Source organism: Salvelinus namaycush, chromosome 2 (genome assembly GCF_016432855.1).
Source record: "Salvelinus namaycush isolate Seneca chromosome 2, SaNama_1.0, whole genome shotgun sequence".
Lineage (NCBI taxonomy): Eukaryota > Metazoa > Chordata > Actinopteri > Salmoniformes > Salmonidae > Salvelinus > Salvelinus namaycush.
Genome location: NC_052308.1, coordinates 38399459 through 38410803, shown reverse-complemented (window position 1 = coordinate 38410803; position 11345 = coordinate 38399459). Strand labels below are relative to the sequence as shown.

At 40.5% G+C, this 11345-nt stretch overlaps 1 protein-coding gene across 2 annotated transcripts; it reads left to right on the top strand.

The window, feature by feature from the left end:
- The first annotated feature begins 1155 nt into the window (after positions 1 to 1155).
- LOC120062845 (serine/arginine-rich splicing factor 3-like) lies at positions 1156 to 10841 on the top strand. Of its 2 annotated transcripts, none has more exons than XR_005478443.1 (7): positions 1156 to 1215; positions 1664 to 1715; positions 1950 to 2160; positions 2293 to 2439; positions 2983 to 3480; positions 4135 to 4173; positions 5132 to 5209. XR_005478443.1 is itself a non-coding variant. In XM_039012919.1 (7 exons), exons 2-7 carry the CDS (start codon positions 1709 to 1711, stop codon positions 10374 to 10376), a joined length of 519 nt encoding a protein of 172 aa, XP_038868847.1. In that variant the 5' UTR covers positions 1156 to 1215; positions 1664 to 1708; the 3' UTR covers positions 10377 to 10841. The 2 variants fall into 2 exon arrangements, 1 of the variants encoding a protein (XP_038868847.1); XM_039012919.1 differs by lacking the exon at positions 2983 to 3480 and adding an exon at positions 10349 to 10841 and having other exon boundaries at positions 5132 to 5218.
- The last annotated feature ends 504 nt before the right edge of the window (positions 10842 to 11345 follow it).

Below are 11345 nucleotides of genomic sequence, written 5' to 3'. Positions count from 1 at the left end.
AGTAGTCATTGTGGCAGGTGGCCTTAGGAAGGATGGTGGTCATCTTGAAACATGTGGGGATTACAGACTGGGACAAGGAGAGGATGCAAATGACCGTGAATATGCCTGCCAGCTGTTCTGCACCTGCTCTGAGAACGCGGAATTCCGTCCAGCCCGCAGCGTTACGAGTGTTGACCTGATTAAAAACCTTAGTCACGTCGGCCTCAGAGAGCAAGATCACGCAGTCCCCTGGGTCAGCAGGGTCGCTCATGCACAGCTAGGTGTTCTTTTTGTCAAAGCCTACATAAAATGCATTGAGTTTGTCTGGTAGAGAGGCATCGTTGGGCAGATCATGGCTGGGTCTTCCTTAGTAATCTATAATGGACTGTAGCCCCTGCCACAATCAGCAGGCGTCAGAGCCTGCTTAATAGAATTCCACCTTGTTCCTATATTGTCCCTTTACTTGTTTGATGGCACTGCGGACTTCGTAGCAGGACGTGTAGGTTCGTGTCCTCAGCCGTTACTTCAGGGTTGACTACGATAGCCCTGTGAGTGGTAGCCCTGTCCTTTAGTTTAGCACTAATCCTCAATTTTAATCCAGGGCTTTTGATTGGGAAAGCAGCGAATCTTCACTGTGGGGATAATGTCTGCAATGTATTTGGTAATGAAGCCGGTGACACGGAGGTGGTTAGCGACGTTCTATCTAATAGCACACCCCCTCGGGCCTTATTGATTAATTATAGACTTGGTGGTTTGAGTCCTGAATGCTGATTGGCTGGCAACGTTGGTAAACAATTTATTATAGCAATAAGGCACCTCGGGGTTTTGTGATATATGGACAATATACCATGGCTAAGTGCTGTGTCCAGGCACTCCACGTTGCGTGGTACATAAGAACAGCCCTTAGCCGTGGTACAGTATATTGGCCATATACCACACCTCCTCTTGCCGTTTTGCTTAATTATACACCATGCTGGATAAACGATATATTACGTACCCTGCAATGTATGCTTAAGAAGAACCATTGTATAAATAAATACATGTTATTTAGGTATCTGGTCTCGACACAGCTTTTTATTTTTAAGAAAAATATACTTGGTCAGGTAGTCATAATACTCCACTCCAATAGACGGCGATAGGCCACCGGTAAAGCACTTTACTGACCCCGAGCTGTCTAGATTATTTCTTTCATTTCAACGCCATTTTCGAACACCGTGTGGAGACTGCTGTTCGCAGGTAAGATTAGTCTGATCCGTGTTGGGAGACTTTGGCGCTGATATAACGAGTACAATTGTGATTAATGGATGTGGGAATGAAAACCGTTTACGATTTAACAACATCATGCACTGTAAAATTGTTTTGCTTTAGTCGAATAGTTCGATTGAACCGTCAACAAAAGCCAGCATCTTGCTAAGCTAACCGCGATGCTCCTCCACTGCTAATATTAGCTAATGGAAGCTAACAATGAGCAGCACTGCTAGATTAATACAATACATGTTTTTGCTGTCTAATTTATGAATGTATTTATCCATGCACTTGTTACTTAAAGATGTAAATAACTAGCGACCGTATTAAGTTCCATTTAAAAAATCGCGTTGTTGGTAGCTAGCTAAGCACGTTAACTTGATAGCTAACAATATAGTTAACTAATCAATGCTAATCAAGTCTCCCTCCTTTCTTCCAGATTTATATTTTGTCAACCCTTCAACGGAAACAAGGATCCTTCGAGATGGGAGGTAATTACCTAACGTGATATGCACCCAGCGTGTATTCCGGTCTCATTTCTTATATGTAAAAAAAAAAGTAAAAACTATTAGCTTAATTAGGGGCGTTTGGCCACTTAACACAGCGTTGTCACAAATTATGTCGATGGGAGTGATGTGAATTAGAAGAATTCTAATGAATGTAATTGTGAATGACTGGATGTAGTACTTGTGGTATCTTATTTTCCTCTTTCCTTTCACTCTTAGAACCTGCTCATCTCAGAGATTGTCCTCTTGATTGTAAGGTATATGTTGGGAACTTGGGCAACAGTGGAAACAAGACTGAGTTGGAGAGGGCGTTTGGGTACTATGGCCCTCTGCGTAGTGTGTGGGTGGCGAGGAACCCACCAGGCTTTGCCTTTGTCGAGTTTGAGGACCCCAGAGATGCAACTGATGCTGTGAGAGAATTGGATGGGAGGTAAGCCACTACTTAAATACATTCTTGTCCACCAAGAATGGGAAATTCAGTTCATCACTTGAGCAAAACAGTGAGTCATATGCCATATTCCAGTCTAACTAGTATTCTTCTGCAATTAATGTATGTGAACAGGACTCTGTCTGGCTGCAGAGTGAGAGTTGAGTTGTCCAATGGTGAGAAACGCTCGAGGAGCCGCGGACCTCCACCCTCCTGGAGCCGTCGTCCTGGACGTGATGACTACAGCAGCAGGCGCCGTGGGAGCCCGCCTGTCAGACGCCGGTATGATACATCACCTTTCACCTAGATTTATTCTCACTTATCTTTAACGTGTAGGCCAACAAGTGTTTATAACCTACCTACCTTGCCAGTCAACCCCACACCCTCCCTTCCATCCCTTCCAATTGTATCATATGTCCTATCATTTCAATTTAGTGGGCTGGATTTGGCAGGTAGACACACACACACACACACACCTGCACTGTCTGTAGGTTGGTTAGTGCTGTGATACATTATAACATTTTTACTATGGACACAATCAGAGTTGGGAAAGGATAATTTACTCATCTGAGGGATTGGGTCCTTTTTTCAGGTCAAAATTTAGGTGATTTTGAAAGGTTTATTTCAGGCATCATTTGTTGATCTGGGCAATACATTTTTTCAGGTAAATTCTTTAAGATAATAAACATTTATCACCCATCAAATTTCGGAAAAAGGGGGCACTTGTTTGATCATTTAATTGCTATCTGGATGTCAGTTTTGTTTCATTTTCTCAGTTTGGTTTTTTGCCATCGATCTATATTAATAAAAATGAACCCGTTGCAGAGTCATCACCATGCCTCTTCTCACCACCCTCTCAGACAGTCAACTAGTCCTCTTACAGCATCATGTGACCACTGACCAGCGCCAGCACTGTGCCCCACCCAATCAGCTTCGCTGGTGCCGTGTCACATGACCCAGGCATGGCCAGTCGTCATGTTCCGCTCCAGCCTATTGGTTCCTGAGCATGCAGCTCTCAGCTTCCTCCTCCTCCAACCTTAACCCAATCGTCAGCGTCGCAGCCCACCTCACAATTCTGACCAGTCAGCGATTTAACTACTTTCCCCAATTATCAACACAACTACCTACAAGCAGCACAGCAGGCCCCGGCTAACCACACAAAGACAGGGAAAATCTACAACTACTGTACCCCCTCCAGCCAACCAACTCCATAACTCCAACATTTGCAACATGTGGCAAATCCTCTCTGCAAATTCTACCTCCCTCGCCATCAGTCTGGCTTCCTTGCGTCATTTCTATCTTGTGTCCAAACCCCCAAAAATAGTAAGTTGCTTTTCTCCTGCTTTTTGTAGTGTCATGCTTACCACAGGTTTGGTTTAACAGCTGCTTGACAATATGCAATTGGCAGTCATAGAAATTGTGGCTTGAATTTAGTTTCAAACAACTTTTGAGTACGATTATTATCATTTAGAATCTCCCTCTCATAGATTACAAATAAAAAGCTTTTGTCCTGAAACTCAAAAGTTGTGGGGTCTTGGAGCTGCCCTGGTTAGCATTAACTGTGTATTACCATTTATAAGGTCCAATATTGGTAGTGATTTAAGAAATGTGCCCTTTGTACGTTTGTACAACAAATAGTACAGGTATGTAGCTTTTAAGTCTGCATACTTGTATTTTATAGCTTCTAATTCATTGTCTCACTTTGTTTATATGCTTGTGTTCATTTAAACTTCCCCGTTCTCCTGAGTTTATAAGAGGTCTCATTTTGACCTCAGTTGGTTGTCCAGGCATTCTGTCCTCTAGCAGGGGTGCAGAGGGATCCCCTGATCTGTTCCGTCTGCAGAAAGAGGAAGGCTGTGTGTGGTATTGTGTAATGATTGGAATGATGCTTCTTCAGGAATAAGGAATGTCATGTTTGACAGGTGTTATTGATGCAATAATACCCTGTATTGAAACTGTTTTTCCTTCTCCGTCCAGCTCTCCTAGGAGGAGGAGCTTTAGCCGCAGTCGCAGCAGGTGAGCCTAAATGTCTCTACTACATTCTCCATAGTGTGCCCTCTTTGCCCAGCCTCCACATCTTAACAGTTCTGTGGTAGCTATCTAACTAGTAGGGATGTAAAGATTCACCAATCTGCATCGGTCCCTGATTTTTAAAATGCAAGTTCATATTACATTCTTTCTACCTTCTGAAAATACCTCATCTTTTGTGACTGACCACTAGCGCGTCCTCTCCTTTAGTGGCAAACTGCATGTAACTGTTGCCAGTCATTGATCTACAAGTCATTTTGCATGCCGAACAACCCCGGGCAATATCAGTAGCCTAGTCGAACTGCACTGTGCCCAGCTTTGCGTGCTGGCCAACGTGAGTTAGTCGGCCTGTTCCTGGTCGTGCACATCTGCTCGGCACCTTCAGCATTCAAATGCTAAAATGGCTTGCGTGATTGATGTTAGGCTTTATTAGTTGAGTGAGAACCTGTGCAATTTGCTAGGATGTTGTCTCTTCAAATGTTAAATGGTGTTTTACTGGAATAAACACTTATCTGGCTATACCTGCTGAACAGGGCTTACTATAGATCTGATTTTGATTGTTCAAGTTCACCATCAGCAATAGTTTTGGTTAAAAACATTTTTACATCTTAACATTAAGTTCCCTGTTTGGGGGACTTTGAGCGGTTCTGGGCTGGGTGTTTTGGTGTACAAAGCGCTTTATGAATGTTGTCGGGTCCCGTGTCTTATAGTGCAAAAAAGCCCAATCTCTCCACTCCTGCTCTACCAGCGGGGCTGACCTGAAGTGTCAGGTTTCAGATGCTACATTTGCTGAGTGACTTGTCACATTTCTGATGGTTCAGACGTTGTCGATACTAATTGATGCTCTATAGCTTTAAGTGACCATTGTTCAAATGTAATATTTCTGATATTACATGCGAGTACCGGTACATCGGAAACACACTCTAATTGACTTGTTCTTCTCTAGGTCTCTGTCTCGAGACCGAAGAAGAGATAGGTCTATCTCCAGAGACAGGAACCATAAACCTTCAAGATCCTTCTCAAGGTCCCGGAGGTAAGTGTGTGTTCATGACGTTAATGGCATCTGTTTCTTGTCTTTGTGTATCCACAGGCGTCTTCCTATATGTGTAGTGGTAGTTATAGTGTGTGTAGTGTAGTTATTGACACCCTTGATGAAGATGCACAAAAATGACTACAATAATTATGAAGCACTATGCTCTAACATTGTTGTAAATTATATTAATAAAATTGCGCATAAATACATTTTGTTTAACAAGTAATAAAAAAAATGTGCCTTATCGACACCCCTGTTTTAAATTCTTTTCAATACCTCACCTAGTGAGGATGATGCCACTGAGCCTTTTTCAGAAATGTTTTATGAGTTGGTTAACACGTTAGAAGGAATCTTAGACCGTTCCTACATACAGAGTCCTTCCAGAGCCTTTGTTTGCTCTTATGGACTGCACTCTGCAATTCAAACTACAGGTTTTCAATGGGTTTCAAGTAGAGGTCGACCGATTATGATTTTTAAACGCCGATACCGATTATTGGAGGGCCCAAAAAAAGCCGATACCGATTAATCGGTCGATTTTAAAATATAAATTAAAACATGTATTTGTAATAATGACAATTACAACAATACTGAATGAACACTTATTTTAATATAATACATCAATAAAATCAATTTAGCCTCAAATAAATAATGAAACATGTTCAATTTGGTTTAAATAATGCAAAAACAAAGTGTTGGAGAAGAAAGTAAAAGTGCAATATGTGCCATGTAAGAAAGCTAAAGTTTAAGTTCCATGCTCAGAACATGAGAACATATGAAAGCTGGTGGTTCCTTTTAACATGAGTCTTCAATATTCCCAGGTAAGAAGTTTTAGGTTGTAGTTATTGTAGGACTATTTCTCTCTATACCATTTGTATTTCATTAACCTTTGACTATTGGATGTTCTTATAGGCACTTTAGTATTGCCAGTGTAACAGTATAGCTTCCGTCCCTCTCCTCGCTCCTACCTGGGCTCGAACCAGGAACACATCGACAACAGCCACCCTCGAAGCAGCGTTACCCATGCAGAGCAAGGGGAACAACTACTCCAAGTCTCAGAGCGAGTGACGTTTGAAACGCTATTAGCGCGCACCCTGCTAACTAGCTAGCCATTTCACATCGGTTACACCCTAATCTCGGGAGTTGATAGGCTTGAAGTCATACACAGCGCAATGCTTGAAGCATTGCGAAGAGCTGCTGGAAAACGCACGAAAGTGCTGTTTGAATGAATGCCTACGAGCCTGCTGGTGCCTACCATCGCTCAGTCAGACTGCTCTATCAAATCATATACTTAATTATAACATAATAACACACAGAAATACGAGCCTTTGGTCATTAAAATGGTCGAATCCGGAAACTATCGCTTCGAAAACAAAACGTTTATTCTTTCAATGAAATATGGAACCGTTCCGTATTTTATCTAACGGATGGCATCCCTAAGTCTAAATATTGCGGTTACATTGTACAACCTTCAATGTTATGCCAGAATTGTACATAATTATGACAACTTAATTGCGGCCTTTGTTAGGAATAAATGGACTTCACACTGTTCGCAATGAGCCAGGCGGCCCAAACTGCTGCATATACCCTGACTACTTGCACGGAACGCAAGAGAAGTGACAGTTTCCCTAATTATAAGAAGTTCGTTAGCAGGCAATATTAACTAAATATGCAGGTTTAAAAAAATATATACTTGTGTATTGATTTTAAAGAAAGGCATTGATATTTATGGTTAGGTACATTGGTGCAACGACAGTGCTTTTTTCGCAAATGTGCTTGTTCAATCATCACCCGTTTGTCGAAGTAGGCTGTGATTCAATGAGAAATTAACAGGCACCGCATCGATTATATGCAACGCAGGACACGCTAGATAAACTAGTAATATCATCAACCATGTGTAGTTAAGATTGATTGTTTTTTAAGATAAGTTTAATGCTAGCTAGCAACTTACCTTGGCTTCTTGCTGCCCTCGCGTAACAGGTAGTCATTCCGATTAATCGGTCGACCTCTAGTTTCAAGTCCGGAGACTAAGATGGCCATTCAAGAGCATCATGAACTTTACCCAGTACCAGGACATTTTAGCCAAAAACCCAATGTGTTAGAATGGCCACGCTGTGTAAAAAAAATAATGAAATAGCAGTGAGTGCCTGTGACTGGCGAACGTCACAGGCACTCAAACAGGTAACAGGCACTCAAACAGGTAACAGGCACTCAACAAGCAGTGTTCTCCGTGCTGAAGCTGCAACATAATTAGAGCAAGTTCGTTTCTTGTTTCTGACTGAAAAGTTCTGTTACCCAAATAGCTAATTTGTTTAGGAAAAATATTCCATATTCCCTTAACTCTTGCTCTCTTTACGTGAAACATGTATGCATTGCATGCATGTCACCAATAGGGCCTTGCCTATAGCATATCATCACATCAATAAATTAGTTATAACAAAGTCCGAACACCGTAACATGTAATAGCAAAATGGATGCGGAGGACGCGGGGGGGAAACTTGAAACGCAAATGTTTACTGGTTGCTCAGGAGGGAAAGAGGAAGTTGAGGTATGAAAGACATTTGACGTAGTTGTAGAAACTACTGGAAATCAAGAAAAATTAGAGTGTAGGAGCAAGTGCTGCGTGTGTTTTGTTTGCCAAACAGGTGCTGTTAGATTCATCTATTTCTTCAGACCATTTGGAACCGTGTAAACAACATTAAATAAATTATAAATGTTCCAGTCTGTTCGAACAAGAAAATATAATTTAAAAAAATATATATATATATTTTTAAAGCCTTTATTACAGCAGCGACTAAAAACAGTTGCGTGAATTGCGGTTTATTTATTGTTTCGGCTAATTATCCAAAGCTCCCTTTTTATTTCATTTTAAAGCAAATGCATGAATGGCTCGTATGCTATGTGATGAAATTAACGAATAAATGATTGCTATATAGGCCTATTTCGATATATAGGCCTATGTAAGTTACGGTATTAAGACTAAACAGGAAGCGCTCTTAGGCCTACAACTCGATGGTGGTTATACAGGGCCACTACTATAAGAGGCTATTGATTATGGACATAATTAAGTTGGTGTCTTCTCTCCTCAATTTTCTTAGACAATTAAGGCAAGGGCTGTTTCCTCGTCTTTTTACTCCACTGCTGCCTCCGCCACATTGTTAGGCGGCAGGTAGCCTAGTGGTTAGAGCACTGGACTTGTAACCGAAAGATCAAATCCCCGAGCTGACAAGGTACAAATCTGTCGTTCTGCCCCTGAACAAGGCAGTTAACCCACCGTTCCTAGGCCGTCATTGTTCTTAACCTGTTTAGGCCAGGGGTGCCGCTAGCGGCACTCCTCCCACATTCCATTGAAAAGGCAGAGCGGCAAATTCAAAAAAAAAAATCTTTGAAATATTTAACTTTCACACATTAACAAGTCCAATACAGCATTTGAAAGATAAACATCTTGTGAATCCAGCCAACATGTCCGATTTTTTAAATGTATTACAGCAAAAACACCACGTATATTTATGTTAGCTCACCACCAAATACAAAAGAGGACAGACATTTTTCACAGCACCGGTAGCATGCAGGTAGCATGCACAAAGCCAACCTAACTAACCTAGAACCAACCTAACTAACCTAGAAACAACTCCCTCAGATGACAGTCCTATAACATGTTACACAATAAATCTATGTTTTGTTCAAAAAATGTGCATATTTGAGCTATAAATCAGTTTTACATTACTGCTACCATCATAGCTACCATCATAGTTACAGTCAGAAATAGCACGGGAGCAGCCAGAGTAAATAGACACCAACGTCAACTACCTAACTACACATCATAAAACATTTCAGAAAAATATATGGTGGATAGCAAATGAAAGACAAAGATCTTGTGAATATAGCTAATATTTCCGATTTTCTAAGTGTTTTACAGCTCAAACACAATATATCGTTATATTAGCTTACTACATTAGCTAGCACACAGCATCATTGATTCTAGTCGAACGGTAGCATAGCACAGTTCGACAGATATATGAAAAAGCATCCCAAATTGGGTCCTTATCTTTGTTGATTTTCCATCAGAATGTTCTCCAAGGGGTCCTTTATTCAGAAACGTCTTTATTTCGATCCAGAACGAACGATTTCCCTCTTGAATTAGCAAGCACACTGGCAGTGCGACGCTAACCTCTCCATCTTGACAAAATTCTTGCGTCGCATCACGTCTAAAGTCCAGAATAAATTTCAATAATATAATTAAAATATATTGAAAAAACATACTTTAGGATGCTATTGTGACATGTATCGAATAAAATCGAAGCCAGAGATCATATTCATCAATAACGAACGTTTTCCAGGAGGCGATACCAGGTCCAAATTCGCGCCTCCCCAAAAAAAAAAAATGGCGGTCCTCTCAATCAAAGAGGTTGCATTCAACCCCTGAACGAGATAATCACCTCATTTCTTCTCTCACTTCCGCATGACACCCAGGGGAAGGCGTATGGCGTGTTTCTACAGTCATAAGTGACAAGCCCTTTTATAGACAAGCCTTTGAAGAGAGACCTCGATATTGGAAATCTCACTTCCGGATAGGAAATGTCCTGTAAAAATAGTTCTGTTTCACTTAGAGAAATAATTAGAACTGTTTTAGAAACTAGAGAGTGTTTTCTATCCAATATTAATAATAATATGCATATTGTACGAGCAAGAATTGAGTAGGAGGCCGTTTTAAATTTTGAACGATTTTCCCCAAAAGTGTAAACTCCACCCCTAATCCTAAAGAGGTTAACTGATTTGCCTAGTAAAATAATAAAATAGTTCAACACCAATATGCTGGTTAACCTCGCTGTTATGCACATAGCAGCAAAAAATCTATTTGACTGCTCGACTACAGAAATCTCGGTCGACCAACAGTTTTTGACCAAACAATCGCGAAGTCGACTAAATTGGGTCAGCCCTAGTATGCACACTACTGGACGTCGCTCTGGATAAGAGCATCTTCTAAATGTAAAATGTCTTTACGCAGTCATTTTTGCTCGTCTTTATCAAGGGTGTCAATAATTTCGGGCCCCACTGTATTTGTAGGGTTGTCGGCATTGGATTGTAGTGCAAGTTATTATTGTTTCTGACAGATCCTCGTTTTTCCCCCAGCCGCTCTAGGACCGCGGAGAGAAAGTGAGTGACAGTCTGAAGTCTAAGTCCAACCCCGATGATGTCTCTTGTATTGAATCAGGTTTTGGATGAGTGCGTTTCATTTTTAAAGAATCTTTTAGATTTGTTTTTTCTTTCTTCCTTTGTATGAAGTGAAACGGCCGTGTCTGTCCATCTTTGAATGGAACAATTCCATCTTTGCAAACTGTATCATTCACAAATTATGTCTTTATTTTACCAAATGTGTCCTGTTTTAATTTGTTTAAATTTACATGACGCATTGTCAAATGAGTTAAAGGATTGATTTAGAAAATGTTTTCAGTCCACTTGGCAATTATTTCCCCCATAAATTCTGAAGTAAATACTTCATACAGGAAGTAGCTGTCACACTGCATGTTGAATAGAATGTGGTAACTCAACTACTTTGTACTTGTTTCTGTTAAACTGTTTGAAGTGATTGAATTAAACATTTGGTAACAGGTTTCCCTGGGCATAAGTTTTTGGATTGTTTTGAGTTATGTTTCATTCACTTTTGATTGTGACTCACTGAATGCTACATTCTTGGATGGGAGATGGAAGGATTGATGTGTAAATCAAAGCTTAGTCATTAAATTGTTCTTAATGTTCTTAAGATGGAAATTTGTGTGACTCAGGTTGAAAATCTGAGTCACAGATTGAATGATTTGGGTAATTCCGTCTGCATTGCAAATGTATATCTTTTTGATTTATTCAAAGTTGGATAACTTGCAATCCCTTAACCCTTAAGTCATAGTGAAATAGGGCTGGGAAGCAATGACCACTGCTAATTCAGAGCTGTATTTGGTTAAAAGAAAATCGGACTGATATTCCCTTTCACCCATCCAGGATTTACTGTAATCATAACGCAAGTTAAACCATGAAGGGTAATAGGCCCATGTGTGTGATGTTGTGTAAATACATCACTATTGGTTGGTAACAGTAAGATATGTTCATGTTTTTTTACTTCGCCATAACGTAT